The sequence below is a fragment of the Bombina bombina genome, chromosome 1 (assembly GCF_027579735.1).
Source record: "Bombina bombina isolate aBomBom1 chromosome 1, aBomBom1.pri, whole genome shotgun sequence".
NCBI classification, from domain to species: Eukaryota; Metazoa; Chordata; class Amphibia; order Anura; family Bombinatoridae; genus Bombina; species Bombina bombina.
This window is the reverse complement of record NC_069499.1, coordinates 1,110,612,683-1,110,631,136: the sequence shown is the minus strand read 5'-3', so window position 1 is coordinate 1,110,631,136 and position 18,454 is coordinate 1,110,612,683. Positions and strand designations below refer to the sequence as shown.

General features: G+C 35.5%; 1 protein-coding gene across 1 annotated transcript in view; it reads right to left on the bottom strand.

Moving 5' to 3' along the window:
- The window catches only part of MRPL45 (mitochondrial ribosomal protein L45), a 50,280-nt gene extending 32,506 nt beyond the window's left edge, over positions 1–17,774 (bottom strand). The window contains exons 1-2 of the mRNA XM_053697691.1: positions 17,669–17,774; positions 13,704–13,905 (exon numbers count right to left, since the gene is read on the bottom strand). Of these exons, the coding sequence (XP_053553666.1) occupies positions 13,704–13,905; positions 17,669–17,752 (286 nt within the window). The 5' untranslated portion in view covers positions 17,753–17,774. The remainder of the gene's footprint in view (positions 1–13,703; positions 13,906–17,668) is intronic.
- Between the last annotated feature and the right edge of the window lie 680 nt (positions 17,775–18,454).

The window sequence follows — 18,454 nt, the reverse complement described above, 5'->3', positions numbered from 1 at the left end:
CATGCGACTGCATGCCATGCCTCTCAAAAACAAGTGCGCCACACCGGCGCGAAAATGAGGCTCTGCTTATGCTTTGGGAAAGCCCCAGAGAAATAAGGTGTCTAATACAGTGCCTGCCGATATTATATATATCAATATACCCAGATAAAATGATTCCTCAAGGCTAAATATGTTTTAAAACTGAATCGATTTAGCCCAGAAAAGTCTACAATCTTAATAAGCCCTTGTGAAGCCCTTATTTACCATCGTAATAAACATGGCTTACCGGATCCCATAGGGAAAAATGACAGCTTCCAGCATTACATCGTCTTGTTAGAATGTGTCATACCTCAAGCAGCAAGAGACTGCACACTGTTCCCCCAACTGAAGTTAATTGCTCTCAACAGTCCTGTGTGGAACAGCCATGGATTTTAGTTACGGTGCTAAAATCATTTTCCTCATACAAACAGAAATCTTCATCTCTTTTCTGTTTCTGAGTAAATAGTACATACCAGCACTATTTTAAAATAACAAACTCTTGATTGAATAATAAAAACTACAGTTAAACACTAAAAAACTCTAAGCCATCTCCGTGGAGATGTTGCCTGTACAACGGCAAAGAGAATGACTGGGGTAGGCGGAGCCTAGGAGGGATCATGTGACCAGCTTTGCTGGGCTCTTTGCCATTTCCTGTTGGGGAAGAGAATATCCCACAAGTAAGGATGACGCCGTGGACCGGACACACCTATGTTGGAGAAAATAGATTTAACATTTATGAGCCAGACATACTTTTAGGATCTAGACAGTGGTATTTCTATATAAATATATGAAGAATAACCCGAAAAGTAAGCAGTCAGGGGTAAATTTCTAGGAGCCAGTGGTTCCCTGGCTCCTGGTTTTTTTTTTTAGAACAGTTATAAAGGGGCCATTATAGTGAAAACGATGCATGCTCAAATTTGTTAGTTGCTTTAACAGTGTTTTAACTCCATTGCTGGGGCTCAACACAGACAGTTAGTAGTGCTAAAAACAAAATTTATTCTTACCTAATAAATTCTTTTCTTTCGGAATAATGATGGTCCATGGTCCTCCATAACACATGGGATTTATGTCCCGCCACTAGGAGGAGGTCAAGAACCCATACAAGAGCTTTAAATCCCTCCCACCTCTATCCAGTTCAATGTATAGCCAAGCAGAGAATAGGAAACATAAGTAGGAAAAACAAAGCAGGGTCTGTAGAGATGTCATTAGAACTGTCGTCCAAAAATGTAAAATGGGCAGGGCCTATGAACCATCGTTATTCCAAACGAAAAGAATTTACCAGGTAAACATAAATTTTGTTTTCTTTCATAAAATAATTATGGTCCATAGTCCTCAATAACATAAGGGATTAATACCCAAGCAGAAGGTTTATGTTACGGAAAGTGTGGGACAATTTCTCTGGCAGTTCCTATTTAGTCGACACTGTGACCTGAAGGACTTTCCTCCCAAAAGCGGCTTGTGAAGAAGGAAAAAAAAAAAAACCATCACCACATGAAAGCGATAACATTTGGAAAACTTATGCAGAAAAGACCATGTTGCAGCATTGAAAATTTGCTCCAAAGATGCATAATTTTTAAGATTATATGAATTCTTTAGTAGCTTGAAGATAGAACTTCAAAGTTCTGACTACATCAAGATTATGCAATAGTCGCTTCCTATTACCTTAGGAAGCAAATCATATTTAGTACCAAGTACAGCCTTATCCTTGTGAATAATTAGAAATGGAGAATCACACAACAAGGCTGACAACTCAGAAACTCTCCTAGCTGAGGAGATTGCTAACAAGAAAAATACCTTCCAAGATAAAAGCTTTATATCAATGGAATGCATTGGTTCAAAAGGAGGACCCTGTAATATAGAAAGAAAGAACTAGTTTCAAATTCCAGGGTGAAGAAATAGGTCTTACAACTGGCCTAATTCTAACTAGTACCTGGACAAAAGTCTGAAAATCAGAAAGTTTAGCTAAATTCTTATGAAAAAGTACATAAAAGGCAAAAAGTTTACCTTTTAGGGAGCTAGCAGACAAACCCTTGCCAAGGCCATACTGTAAAAACGGAAGATTTCTAGAAATCCTAAAGGAATACCAAGAAAACCCTTTGGAATATCACTCAAAATATGCCTTCCAAATCTTGTGATAAATTATTTGTGTCACAGGCTTTCTGGCCTGAATCAAAGTTTCAATAACGGATTCTGAGAGACCTCTATGTCTCAAAAATAGGCGTTAAATCTCCACGCCGTTAAACATTGAGATTTGAAATCCTGATGGAAAAAGAGGCCCTTTGGACAACAACTGAGGCTGACTCCTGTTTGTTCCGATCAATAACTCTTGGAAGAACAACAAACAGAGGAAATAGGTATGCTAAATGATGTTCTCATGGACATACCAAGGTGTCCACCATGTGAGCCTTTAGATCTCTTGATCTTGCACAATACCTTGGAAGCTTGCGATTTCAGTGAGAAGCCATAAGATTTATATCCGGTAGACCCCATTTGATCACTAAGCAATAAAAAAATGTCCTGATGGAGAGACCACTCTACCGGAAGCTTTATTCTACAAGGTTCTGACAGAAACAAACAGATGCATAAGAACTGTATCTATTATGACTCATAGAAATACTACCCTTGTAGCAGGCTATAAATGAGATTTGTGAACATTGATTCCCCAACCTTGGTCTTGGTAAAAAGACAGAAGCTTGTGAGTTTGAGAAATAGCTAGTGACAGCAAAAGGGCTTTGACTATAATATTGGTGCACTTCAATCAAATGTGATTCATTGTAAAACATTATTATATATCTTAAACCAAGAGTGTATAAAAAAAAACCAATCAATTTGTCCATACTATTGTATCAGTAAAGTACTAAAAAATGTACAAGTGAACAATATACCCCTTGAGAGGACATATACATAAAGTATCTGTATAACAATACCGGTAAGAAATATTAAATTCATATGTTGTCATATCTTTTTAACCTAAGTGTTGCTCATCACCAACAAATACTTGTAAGATTTATATTAGCCAAATATTACATCTTAAACGTATAGCATATAAAACAAAAATGTGACATCCTAAACATACAGCATATTAAGCAAACAGGCGTAAGACAATGTCCCTCACATGGTGATCAACTTGGTGCACTTTACTGATATACAATAGTATGGACAAATTGATTGTTTTTTTATACACGCTTGGTTTAAGATATATAATAGTGTTTAACAATGAATCACATTTGATTGAAGGGGGAGGAGATGTGGGTCTGGATTGGGAATTGTGATTGGTCAGTTTGTATTTAAAAGCTTCCTGTTCAGTAACAGATGCCTGATGAAACAGCTAGCACAGCTGAGAAACGCGTTGCAATCTGTATTTCTTAATGTTTTTATACACTTGGGTGTGAGTTTGCATCCTCAGTTTTATTTGGATTTTAAATAAAACTATATCGAATTAATTGGAAGTCTGAGCTTATTTCTTGATCCGGAGCTGACACCGAGAGTTTGTGTCCATTGATCCCTGGCCTGGGACCAGTAAGCTGGGACACAGAGATCCCAGTAGGCCCGACTCAGCACAATAGGGTGCTGTCACTCTTGTGAGTATAACAACATCACAAGACATCTGCATTTCACTCTGCAACATAATTCCTTAGAGGAAGTAGGTTGCAGCTGATTTGTAAGCAAAATTAAGATACACAACTTGTCACAGAGTTGGTTGGAACAGATTTGCCAAATAAACATAATAATATACGAGGAGGGTTATCAGTAGCCGATTCCTCTACAGTGATAATACTGACATCAGTGGGTACAGACTCGGTTTGTTCTATAATAATTTGAAAAAGCAGAGTATACAGTGACACCACATATACACAAAAAGAAAACAGGTAGAGAGCCCTCTACACTAAACCAAATAACCCCTTTAACACCTTTATTTTAACTTAGTGTTTTTATACTAAAGCCCCAAGCTGCAGACTGAATACCTAACTGACCACCTGGCCTAACCTCACCCCCTTCTGTAACAGGACCAAGGATAAGCTAGTAATGGCTGAACACATTACAAGCCAAAGGCTCCTGAGCTGCTTTTCTACTCTGTAGCAGTTCCAGAGTGAAGAGGAAAGCAGGGGAAGCTGAGGGGTTGGGCTACCACCCGGTGTAACGTCAGGGTCTCAGAGAGGCTTACAGAGAAATAAAAACAAAGTATGCACCACGCACTAAATATAATATTAAAACCTTAAATTAAAAAAAACCCTGCCATAGCAGATTGCAGTTTTCTTAAAGGGCCAGGCACCTATTTTCTACAAAGTACTTAAAATGGTTCCCCAGAGCTGTCAGAAGGCTGTGAAGGGCATCAGTTTTACCTGGCTGTGCCCCTGATAATAATTGGGTATGAAGGGACCTGAAAAAAAAAAAAAAAAAAAAAAAAAAGAAGAAAAAAGTGTGTCATGATGAGAGCAGGCTAAGTCCCCTAACATTGTAAGGACAAATTCCAGCATAAGACATGGACAGGATACAATGAAAAGCACTCTTCCCTCTTATGTGGAGGTTTAGTACATGTAGGGTTAAAATTCAAACTTTATTGATTTAAATATTAAAATGGGTAACACATATTAAAACAATTGCAGAAAGTATGCGTATGTATCATTTCTTCCCTTTGATAATATCTTGTATAGCAAGGTTGTCTTGGGTTAATATTACAGGCCCAAAGACAAATATTGAGTCACAGGGAATATTAATGACCTATATTGGAGTATAAATATCAATTGCAAAAAGTATGATTGTACTCCTTATATATTAATATAGGCTATCTAAATAAAGTGACACATGCTCTAAATAGCCAACAGATCTCAGGAAATTAAATGAATCATGGTAGGATTCTTCAGGGAGCAATAATAACCAATTTTCCAATGGTAATAGAACCATTATAATCGCACTCGTATCATTTTAAAAATATTGCAGGACAACATTGTCAAAAACAGAATCATTAAATTTCAACCAATTTCACCTTTATAAAGAACTAGACTAATGGCACTACTATAATATAAACTTAGGGCTCCCTGTTTTAAATCTTTGTGGAAAATTCCACTTGCAAATAATTCACAGTCAGGTGCTGTGTACAGTTTTTCTAAGAAGAAAGGAAGTAGTTTTTAATCCTGAGATTAAAAATGTTGTACACTCTTATAGCACTCTAGCCTAAGGGATAGTGGTTTAGGTGTTAGAACAATTAGTTCCAGGGAGGTATGGCAGTATTTACTGTAACAAATTAAAATATAACCTTTATTAGGAATAAGATTAAAAACTGTTATATCCACACACAAACATATATTATTAAATTAAAACCACAAGATGTTCCCGAGAATGGAGTAATCGGTATATATAATTAGGTACAGAAAATTGCCAATAGGGTTTATTCTCACCCTAGGGTGTAATAATCCATAGCTAAGAGTAAAACCCTTTAAAAGATTATACAGTACTGAGTGTTAATAGATATCGTCAAAAGTGCTTAATGCAACCAACCATAAATATTCACTTTGCACCGGTTACCAGTGCACTCAAAATACACTATTTGCCATTCATGTGGGTACTTATTGAAATTGTTCTTGTGTGCACACAAGAACAATTTCAATAAGTACCCACATGAATGGCAAATAGTGTATTTTGATTTGACGATATCTATTAACACTCAAGCCATAGCTAAGAGTAAAACCCTTTAAAAGATTATACAGTACTGAGTGTTAATAGATATCGTCAAATCAAAATACACTATTTGCCATTCATGTGGGTACTTATTGAAATTGTTCTTGTGTGCACACAAGAACAATTTCAATAAGTACCCACATGAATGGCAAATAGTGTATTTTGAGTGCACTGGTAACCGGTGCAAAGTGAATATTTATGGTTGGTTGCATTAAGCACTTTTGACGATATCTATTAACACTCAGTACTGTATAATCTTTTAAAGGGTTTTACTCTTAGCTATGGCTTATTACACCCTAGGGTGAGAATAAACCCTATTGGCAATTTTCTGTACCTAATTATATATACCGATTACTCCATTCTCAAGAACATCTTGTGGTTTTAATTTAATAATATATGTTTGTGTGTGGATATTACAGTTTTTAATCTTATTCCTAATAAAGGTTATATTTTAATTTGTTACGGTAAATACCGCCATCCCTCCCTGGAACTAATTGTTTTAACACCTAAGCCACTATGCCTTAGGCTAGAGTGCTATAAGAGTGTACAACATTTTTAATCTCAGGATTAAAAACAATTTCACCTTTATGCAGACTAATTATATAGTCAATAAATAATTCATTTTAGTTTATTTCAGTATCTTACATACCGATTTTCACATTGTTCACACACACAAAATATACACTTTGTCACCTATACAGCAAAACACAATCACACTGAGCAGAATGGATCATTGACCAATATTGTTAATAGTAGAATGATCAATGTGGAATAAAACAGGATGAACTCAGTTGTATATAGTTTATACTAAGATGATAGGACGGCTCTTTGAAGATTTGGAGAACAACAATTTACACATTTCTTATTAAGACATTACTAAAATAGATAGGGCAAAAAATCTGCATTTCTCTATAAATACACTAAACCAACCTACCCATCCACTGGGAACGCAGGATGGCAAAGATTCTGATTGGATTAGCCGGAATGACGTTAAAATAGGAGGCGATACGTAACGTAGGAAGAAAATAAAAAGCCGCAAAAGGGGTGGCGCCTCCACTTTTGAAAAAAGCCGCAAGGCGAAACATGTTAAGGGTGGGGGGGAAATCAGCAGGGTTGTTGGGTGTCCTGCTTTTTTTTGTTGCACATAGTTTGGATATTTATCAATAATTACTTACCCTTGTGAGAAGGGAATTAGTGACCTTGTTATAATCAATTCAGGCGTGTTTATAAGATAGTGTCCGTTTGCAGCAGTGATTGCACGAATAACTCATGTTACTTACGCTATACACACTGTTTATGGAGTCATAATATACAGGTGTAATAGCGGTACTGTAGATCATATCATTTGATAAGATCACTCAGTACGGCGATACTTTATTTAACTGCAATGGATAAGTGTAAAGTTACTACCACCAGCAGCCATAGTTGACAGAGCATAAAAGAAAGGGTGAATATTTAAACCCCTGACTTTTGCTACACTTACCAGATAATACTTACATACCCAGCATTGGGGAACTATATATAAATCCGGCTAATAAAAATATATATAAGTGGAGCAAGCAAAATATTGGTATAAAGGTTGATACTTATATAATGATCTAACGACATAGCCATATTAGCAAGACACTGTCTTGCTGCTGTTATTTCTGTAACTGCTCTTGTGCACAAACAGTACACTCATCGATACTATCCAATCATTGCAACAATCTAGGAACATAATTGTATCTAAACACTGTGGTTTATTTCCTAGATGTGCACAAACATCTGAAAGCTAGCACTTCCAAATTATTTCAAGATACAGTGCTATCATTATTGCTTTACTACATAGTTTAGATATACTCAGCCGTCACTTTCTGAGATCTGTTGGCTATTTAGAGCATGTGTCACTTTATTTAGATAAAGTATATTAATATATAAGGGGTACCATCATACTTTTTGAAATTGATATTTATACTCCAATATAGGTCTTTCATATTCCCTATAATAACTCAATATTTGTCCTTGGGCCTGTAATATTAACCCAGGACAATCTTGCTATACAAAATATTATCAGAGGGAAGAAATGATACATAAGCATACTTGCCGCAATTGTTTTTAATATGTATTACCAATTTTAATATTTAAACCAATTAAGTTTGAATTTTAACCCTACATGTACTAAACCTCCACATAAGAGGGAAGAGTGCTTTTCATGGTATCCTGTCCAGTTCGTATGCTGGAATTTGTCCTTACAATGTTTACCTTTTGATACACAGCACCTCTAACACATTAGTTATAAGCGTGTATAAGTTCGCTTTTTCACACAATCATTACTATAATTATTCCATCAATCATAATAAGAGTAGTGCCATTGGTTTCTTTTGAGCAATAAGTCCCCTAGCTATGCTGTACCTGTGACAGGGTACCAACAAATAGCCTCTGGGCTGTGTGTGTGTGTGTGCGCATGCTGTGGTCACTTATCTGAAGTAGCACCCCTCCACAAGCTTACCAGGCATGTAGCTGCCACAGTATCCAGTAGAGAGACCATCCAGTGCATGTATGGGTACTGCAGAGGAAATACCTGTATCCCACAGAGGGAGGCTAAGGACAAGTCCCAGCAACGCCTGAGGGTAGTTATGGCTGAAGTCCCAAAGGGAAATACTGTGCACATAACAGGGTATTCCTATGTCCCTATATAATTCAGATGCTGTGAAGTCTCTCTACTGTCTTCTTTGTAAATGACAATTCCCATGGATTATGGGTCTCACATTGGTCTGAGCTCTCAAATTTAAATTCATAAACAAGTAGCAGGAAACACCTCTATTCTCAACCAACTCCTGAGAGGCCAAGAACAGAACTGAATAGAGATGGGAGGGATTTTAAGCTCTTGTATGGGTTCTTGACCCCTTCCTAGTGGCGGGAAATATATCCTGTGTGTTATTGAGGACTATGAACCATCATTATTTTACGAAAGAGATCACATGCTCTTTCTGGGTTTGTCAAGCCCTGCTATAAAAAGGGCCAATATAGTGCAAAAGATACATGCTCTAATTTGTTAGAGCAAGTAATCTTAGCCCTACCAACCGTTCAAAGTTTGTGTTCAACCACAGCAATGAAGTTAAACACACTTAAAATACTGTGCAGCAGCCATAGACAACTGCTGATCCAAAGCAACTCAGCAGGTAAACCAATCAGCAGCAGCACAACCCAGCAAAGAGCTCTCATAAACCCATTACCAAGAACATCTTCCAAATCTTATGGTATATTTGGACAGCAAAGAAGTTTCATGTCTGCAACAGTGTGGAAATCTATTATTTCTTCAGAGAAACTACTGTCTAGTAAAAATTAGAATTTTTACAGCCACACCATCGGTCATTTTGTGGGGTTTTACCTTAAGCCAATACATAAAACACCTTCCTAATGTCAGGGTATCTGTGAATGTTATATATATCTACACCAAATGATTAATTTATTTGTACGACATTAGATGCCTGGTCGACCACAATTCAATCCTCCCCCACTCAATATGCAAAATTGCAATGCATCCAGGTGAGAACAAAGGGAAGACATTTGGTCTAGTTGGTTCAGGCAGTCATTTCAAAGAAAGGCAAATTACTTCAAAAAGATGGTCATCTATATGGTTGTGTATTGCAAATCTTAAATCAGATACAAGAAGCATATGTCAACAGACATGATGTCTATGGAAATCCCTTTGAAACTCACTAAAGCCAGGAATATTGTAATTAGCATAGACTTGTTAATTGCCCCTGAACCAACTAAATACACATAGGACATCTGAACTCAAGTTACCTACAGACATGGAAAATTAGATCTCAGATATTGAAATGATGCCTAATCTTCATGTAGTTTAAGATACTCAAATGAATGTATGTATGTATGTATGTATGTATGTATGTATGTATGTATGTATGTATATATATATATATATATATATATATATATATATATATATATATATATTTCCATTCAGACAACATATTAAATATGAACACATAAACCTGGGAGATTGTCTATGCCTAAGAAGGGTAATATTGGAAGCTGAAAACCTAACAATCCCGATTTCAGCATGTCTTAACCTATGTATTTTAAAATGTCTCAAAATTAATAACATTATTTCTTTCATTTCAGACCTGCATCTGGTCCATGCCCAATTTTAATAACCTATTTCTTTATATTTTTTTGAGGCATCTAATAAGTACATAGATAATTGGTGCTTTAAATAATATCATATTTTACACACTCAACAAGAAATATGCAAATATGAAACCACATATTTGCTGATCTCAAGGTATGTATATGATATTAAGAAGATGGCTGAGATAGAAATTGAATCCATGATGAAGGTATTATAATCCTTTTAAATCGTTTCATAGAAAATATGATTTTTAAACGCATTTTAATATATTATAAGTGGAATTACTTCAAGTTTGGTCTTAAAATGATCAGAGAAGATGACACTGTGCGGACCATATATGAAACATATAATTTATTAATACAAGAGATTATAATATGTTGGATAAACATTTTAAGGTTAAATAATTAGACTGTTAGAAATATTTGATGGTGGGGCTGCATTCCTGGGTGTCTGCTGCCACCTATAGATCAGAAACGGTATTACAGTAAAAAGGCATTTGGCTGCTCAGGAAGGAGTTTCCCAAAATAACCTATGAGATGTTCAGATCCAAGGGCGAATCACAGACAAGCTTCCAAGGGACTATCATATCGTTTCACTGAGGATTAAAAGAAGATGGAATGCAAAAGGATAGAAACTGGCTGGCTGACTATTTGCTGAACTTTGGACTGATAACTTGCTGCGTTGGAACACAGTCACTTCGAAGCAAAATTGGGCTACCTTTTTATTATCCATATTGCAATACCCATATTTCATATGAGGTGAAACGAGAAGTTCTGGAAGCTGAATTATCGATTTGGTTATTTTGGTGAAGTATACGCGATTGATAAATCTATATTTTAATATTTAAATCAAAAGGTATTTGGTAACTATAACTAAATTGCAGTTAGAAATTTTAAAAGGGCACTTTGTATTTTAGCTTGCATTCATAGTCCTGTGTAGTCTTAACTAGTCACTCTTGTATGCTAAGTAATTTATTTGCTAGATAAATATCCTTTGTGTTATTGGTAACTATATTATATTTTAGAACTTGCCTTAATTGTAGCTAAAAAGAGTTTATTTCAGCTCAGAGAAATTGGCTGCTAAAGCATCTTGTTATATCGTTTAACTAGGCACTCTTAAGTTGCTGACCCATATTGTGGTATTTCATAGTGGTGATGCAATGCAATTCAATTGTGAATAAGGTTAAAGGGACAGTCAAGTCCAAAAAAAACTTTCATGTTTCAAATAGGGCATGTAATTTTAAACAACTTTCCAATTTACTTTTATCACCAATTTTGCTTTGTTCTTTTGGTATTCTTAGTTGAAAGCTAGACCTAGGAAGGCTCATATGATAATTTCTAAGCCCTTGAAGGCCGCCTCTAATCACATGCTTTCTATTTGCTTTTCACAGCAGAGCTAGTTCAGGTAAACCCTATAGATAACATTGTGAGCATGCCCGTGGATTGTGGCAGACACTGCACCAATTGGTTAAAATGAAAGTCAATAGATAATAAATAAAATGTCATGTGATCAGGGGGCTGTCAGAAGATGCTTAGATACAAGGTAATCACAGAGGTAAAAAGTATATTATTATGACTGTGTTGGTTATGCAAAACTGGGGAGTGGGTAATAAAGGGATTATCTATCTTTTAAAACAACAAAAATTCTGGTGTTGACTGTCCCTTTAATTCTAAAGATATTTGGTTTGCTTTGTAAAGTTTACGCTTGCATAGTTTGATTCATAACCTGGTTCCTATAAATAGAATTCAATGTGTCTATAAATTTTAACTAATATAAAGAATTTAGGAATTTACATAAATTTTAATTGTTTTGTATATGCATTTTATTCGGGGTTTGTTTAAAGAATAATTATTAAATATATTGTATTATAACCCGGCCACATACTGAAACTAATATGGAGGAAATGGTTTGGTGGGTGCTTGGAAGACTAAGGTCACACGCCTCCCAAATATTACGCAGTTGCACCTTCTAGAAGAAATTATATTTAGGAGCTAGAAGTGGCTCAGAATCAGTTACTGGACTTCGAAGAGGGCTTAAAAATCAAGTAACTAGAAATACTCAAAAAAGCATTTGCCTCAAAACTAAAAACCAGCTTTCTTGGTGTGTTAAGAAGAATTAGAAACCTCTATAGGAGTGGTGACTAGCATCTTCATATAGAACCTACATTAAAAGTGCAGCAGCTAAAGCAACGCCCTATGCTGATGAAAATATTTATTTTTCATCTAAGAGAGCTATGGTAAGTGTCTATCAGCCAATGAGCTAAATGAAGGGAAGAAATGACATAAAATAAAGAGACCCATACTCCTATCATACCATATTTCTGCAAAAAGAAAATTTGGATTCAAGTATGAAGGGAGTAAAATGTGGAAGGTAAGTTAGACCATGTGTACTTTGTATAATTTCTACCTTTTCCAAGGAGACAGAAATGAAATACCTTGCAGGAATTATGAATTGTTATGTAGTGAGACAAAACTGTATCTAGTTAAGCAAATATAGCCTTATCACAAAATTCTTAAGACAACAACTTCCATGGTCAATACATAAGCTTGATACATTTATAGAATAATATGCAGCCAGACAGCCGTTGTTTAGGGCCCAAAGATAGATTTTACATATGTAGAGCAACTAAAGGAGCCATTAGCAGTTCCTAAAAAAAAAAAATAAGACACGAACATCTAACAGTAGTTACTAATGTAAAAATATGCCTTTTCCTTTAAGCCCTATATATTTTAATAATGAGTTTTCTAAATAAGCTAATTGGAATATAGTCTACGCCAGTGTTTTTCAACCAGTGTCCCTCGGCACACTGGTGTGCCGTGAGAGATCCTCAGGTGTGCCACAGCAGACTGACAACAGTGTGACATATTTTTTAAATTTTACTTGTTTTTATGTGACAGGCTCTTCAGGCAGACATGCAGGCATCATTTACAGCCATGACATATTGACATTCATTCACAGACAATCATTATGATTCTTTGTGAATGAATGTCAATATGTCACATATAGTTTGTAGGAGGCATGGCATGACAGCACAGTACAGTATGTGTATATATATATATATATATATATATATATATATATATATATATATATATATATATATATACGCGCTGTATTAGGCTACAATGTGTGATTTTGTAAAATTTTGGGATAATGGTGTGCCGCAGGATTTTTTTTAATGTAAAAAAGTGTGCCACGGCAAAAAAAAAGGTTGAAAATCACTGGTCTACGCCATAAGGTATAATGTAAAATGATGACACTTTCATCTGTGACTGCAGTAGTGAAGCTTAGATCATGTATGCGCAAATCCATGCATCTTCAAAAATTGACCCTGGTGTAAATATTTTTTAACAGATGCTTTGCCCATGGTGCCAACCTCCCTTTGCCAATTTAGAGCATGCAATTTTAAGTTTAAACCTCACAAACATATTGTTAAAGTGCTGCTGCGGAGATGAAGGCAGTATGCAAATGGCAGGGTTGTGTAACTCCACTGCCGATTGGTTCACCAACTGTTTCTTGCTCAGGGCCAGCAGTTCTCTGCAGCTTGCAAGTGGGACTTTGTGTGGTTAAACACAAAGTTGAAACATGATAAGTACAAATATTGAATGACCTAACTAATTAGCATGCAATTTTTGAACTACAATGTCCCTTGAAAGGGTTCATGTGTGGCCTTTGCCCACCTGCATCACATAATTATACAATTCCCATCATTTCACTAGCAGTTCATTTTGTGATACAATTGCCTTTAAAAATTATGCAAAAGGCAGTATTGTGATTGATAAAGGGGACAAAAAGGTCTGGCTTTTTCTACAGAACCAACATGCATCTCACTTAGCGCCTCTTTGTATAGGTAAAGCAAGGCAATCTGCACCTGTGCATGAAACAGTTATAGGCCGTTCTGGAATTTCATGGGGTGCAACAATCCCGGCTGCCCGAGCTTTGTTCATCATCTCGTTCATAGTTTTGTGTTTTACACCTACAGCTGGTGGAATGAAGTATCTTTTCTTCGTCCTTACAGGAAGCACCAGACCAGGTGATGCTAGCCGTGCTGGGTTGAGGAGGGCCAGAAGTCCCTTTAAGGAGAGAACGAAGATAATATTGTTACTCATTCAAACATGTTTCTACAACTACTGCTGTCCTATCCCCAATGCATTATCATTAATACAAAATAAATAAATGGGACAGTAAACACTTTGTAATTCATGACATTTGACATCTGTTGTTTTGCTATAGAATAACATAACAGCCAAGTCTAAACATATTTTTTTAAACAATCTAACAACTTGTTTTTCAATAGTTAAACTCATACTATGATTCTGTCAAAACATGTCCTGTGTACCAAAGTATCCTGCCAAAAAAGTACTGTGTTTACATTTACAAAGTCAACTTTAAAATAGCATTTTCATTAAAGGGACATTATACACTCATTTTTTCTTTGCATAAATGTTTTGTAGATGATCTATTTATATAGCCCATAAAGTTTTTTTTTTTTAAATAAATGTATAGTTTTGCTTATTTTTAAATAACATTGCTCTGATTTTCAGACTCCTAACCAAGCCCCAAAGTTTTATGTGAATACGCTCGACTACCTACTCCAGCTTGCTCCTGTTTGTGTAAAGGGTCTTTTCATATGCAAAAGAAGGGGGAGAGGGTTTTATTTCCTACTTGTAGTGGGTTTTCCAGCTGCCTTTTCAACAGAGCCAAACTGACAGCTTCTAAGTAAGTTTTTAAACAGTTTTATACTGGGTTTTTATATCAGTATCTGTGCATCTTATTCTTTATAGTAGTGTCTAATACATGCAGTTATATGAAAATGAGTGTATACTGTCCCTTTAATATTGACTTTATGACACTTGAAAGGACCAGTAAATACAGACTACATAAACAACAAATGCATAACACAAAGACATTGCAAAAGCACTAAGGGCACGATTATCTAAACTTCGCCAGATCAGGCGTGATTTTTCTCGCCAACCCTGGCAGTGGTGGAATTATTGTAAAAAGGGCCGGTCCCTGCAAGTGGCGAATTGTCTCCTATTAAACGTAATAGAGCTTGTTGGAAAGGGACACTTCATTCAGTAGAGCGAAGTTAGCAGTGAGCGCACTTTAAAAAATTAATCCTGCATCCAATATAAATCACATTAATGCTGCTTTCTGCATATAGCATCTTGCAACCACCTATATTTCCGTTTGCATGTGTTTTCTATTAGGGTTATAAGTATTTTGAGTGTTTGGAGAAAAGCTTTGCACCTTTTAGTTTGTGAGTAAAAACAGTGAGCTCTGTAGTACAAAAATCTTTACACAATTACGCTGGGATTAGAGAGTCAATTTCATATACACCCATGGAACGCCCATGTTCAACTTATTTTACAAAAAACAACAATTAAGCTTCGTATTTTGTACTTATAAGTACACATTTCCAAGTTATGTTTGCACATTCAGTGTACTTATATTAAGATGTAAGTACATATGCAAATTTAATATGATTTATTACTGTGTAATTTACATACAAATTTTACATTTTTGCTAAAATACAATTTTTGGTGAAGAATTTTATAATTTTTGATGCACCTTGACAATACAATTTTTAATGCGTATTTTGTGTGTGAATGGATTATTCATTTTGTGAAATTTTTTAAAATACAAATTTTATTCTGCACTTTTGTAATGTATGCATCTCCTCCCCATACGAAAATGCAGTATATGCCCCTTAGCGAGACAAGTTGTTTTCAGGGTAAAAAGTGGCTTTAGATCATTCCACCAGGGAAATAGAAGTACTGGCGAGCATTCTTTAATAATCTCGCCAGCCCAGAGACCTTTAGAGCATTTGGCCCTTAGTCTAAATTTCAAAATTAGTAGATTTTGTTTCTGACAAATTTAAAAGTTTCTATTTTCCTTTCCCCTGCATCATGCGACAGCCATTAGCAAATCACAAAATGTATATGCTAGAAAGTCTTGCACATGATTAGAAGCTGGTACATCAGAAAGTGAGCATATAAAAAGATTTGTGTACATTTTAATAATGGAAGTGAATTGGAAACTTGTTTAAATTTGTGTGCTCTATCTGAATCATAAAGTTTTGATTTTGACTTTAGTGTTCCTTTATTGTGGCATTGTTACTTTACACGCTGTAAAAAGCTGTATACTAAAAATAGAACAATAATTTCCATTTTGTTACCTTTTAAAATCATTTTACCACAAAAAACAAACAAACAACTAAATTAGCATTCACTAAGAAACAACCTATTCACTACACAAACTACAGGATAGTCCTTTCTGGTTTTCTTTTAAGCAGTCAGCCAGAAAACTAAGGAGCCATTTCTAAAATTAAAGGGACATGAAACCCAATTTTTTTCTTTCATGATTCAGATAGAGAAAACAATTTTAAACAACTTAACAATTTAATACTATTTAATTTGCTTCCTTTTTATTCTTTGCTTAAAGGTTTATATAAGTAAGCTCAAGAGCAGCAGAGAATCTAGGTTCTAGCTGTTGATTGGTGGCTGCATATATATACCTATTGTGATTGGCTCACCTATGTGTTCAGTAAGAAACCATTAGTGCATTGCTGCTCCTTCAAAAAATGATACAGATTAGATAATAGAAGTAAATTAGAAAGTTGTATTCTCTATCTGAATCATGAAAGAAAAAAAAAATGAGTTTCATGTCCCTTTAAAGGGACACTGAAGCCAAATTTTTTCTTTCGTGATTCAGATAGAGCATGCAATTTTAAGCAACTTTCTAATTTACTCCAATTATACATTTTTCTTCGTTCTCTTGCTTTTTTTTTTATTTGAAAAAGAAGGCATCTAAACTATTTTTTTGGTTCAGGACCATGGAAAGCACTAGTTTATTGGCAAGAACAACCCAGGTTGTTCACCAAAAAATGGGCCGGCATCTAAACTTACATTCCAAATAAAGATACCAAGAGAATGAAGACAATTTGATAATAGGAGTACATTAGAAAGTTGCTTAAAATTGCATGCTCGATCTGAATCCCAAAAGAAAAAAATTTGGGTTCAGTGTCCCTTTAATTTCTATGAACCATGACTCCCCAGCTCCCACAATTTGCTAAGAAATCATCTGCCATAGATACTTGATCCTACACTTTATCCAACTGTCACATTCACTCTTTCACAAAATCATGCCACGTGCCTGCAGAAAATATTACATTTGTAAATCTTGTCTAAGTATAACATTGTTCTTCTCCACAGAATATTTTACCAGCAGGGAGGCATTATAAAGTAGCTGGGTGGGAGCAGTGTAATACTTTGCAATATACATGTTCTGTTATTTCTAATTGCACAATTTTAGCATAATAAATGGCTTCATTTTTAGCTGGATGATCAGTAAAATCAGCTAGGTGATAAAGCCAATAAACAGGTCCTGGGGAGAACAATGTATAATGTTTAAGGTGCCAATAGATATTAAAAGATAAGGTTGATTTCTTGCTCATTCTATAAACATAATCTATGATTTTTGTTAACTATTTTAAATACATTTTCAAGTTGTGGGCAACCTCACACTGTAACTTTACAGCTGTGTTGTAATGCTGTAAAAATGACGCCTCCCTGCCATTCACCAAAAAATAATGTCTTTTAACTTTACATCGTCATAAATATTCTGTAATCTCAATGTGCCGTGCTTCTTACTATTCTAATATGTCCTCTCCACAACTGTCCTCTCCACAGCTTTTATCACTACCGTGCTTTATTCCAGAAGTAACTCACCCACAACACCCTATACTGCCTTGGAACAACAGCCTTACCAAATTGATTTGTTGTACAGAAAGATCATTTTCTCACTGTTTTTTTACATTCAGCCACAGTATCTCACCTGATCAGCCAGTAACCTGGACACCCTTATGGAGGCGGCCATTTTGCAAACGAATTGCACGTTGGGACGTTTGGAAATTGTCATGTGATAGAATATCTGCAATAGGCTGAAGGGTTAATGCGCTGCTTGTGGAAAAAAGGGCGGAGATTAGAAGCCGCTGTGTCAGACTGTCAGTCATACAGGGATGTGATGGAAGCGAGTTTGTTACGTAATACGTACTATTTGATAGGTTGTATTGTGCTATGTGTGTCCGTTGTAAGGCGGTTTTCTTCACAGTGTCCGTGTAGTGTTGCTGCTGTCAGTTCTGTGTGTAATTAATATACCGCGTTTATTCTGTTAGTGTCTTTTCAGTGTGTACTGTATTATAAGCGACTGTTAGAAGTTTTCATTGAACAACCTATTCACGTCACGAGGAATTGCAGATCCTCGCCATACTGTGCAATCTATTTAAAGGCCCATTATAGTTTAAAAAAAAAAAAAAAAAGTGCTCGTTTAGAGCTTGCAAGCCTATTTTTCAACCAGGGCTATTTTTAAAATTTCTGCCGTGTTTGTGTTTAGCTGTAATTTTCCTCTTACTCATTTACTGTACCCACACATATTATATACCGGTTTTCTCCCCATTAAATGGACTTTCTAAAGATACCATTATTTTTATCATATCTTATAATTTACTATAATTTTTTTTATAAAATATGATGAAAAAATGAAAAAAAAAAACACTTTTTCTAACTTTGACCCCCAAAATCTGTCACATCTACAACCACCAAAAAACTCCTATGCTAAATA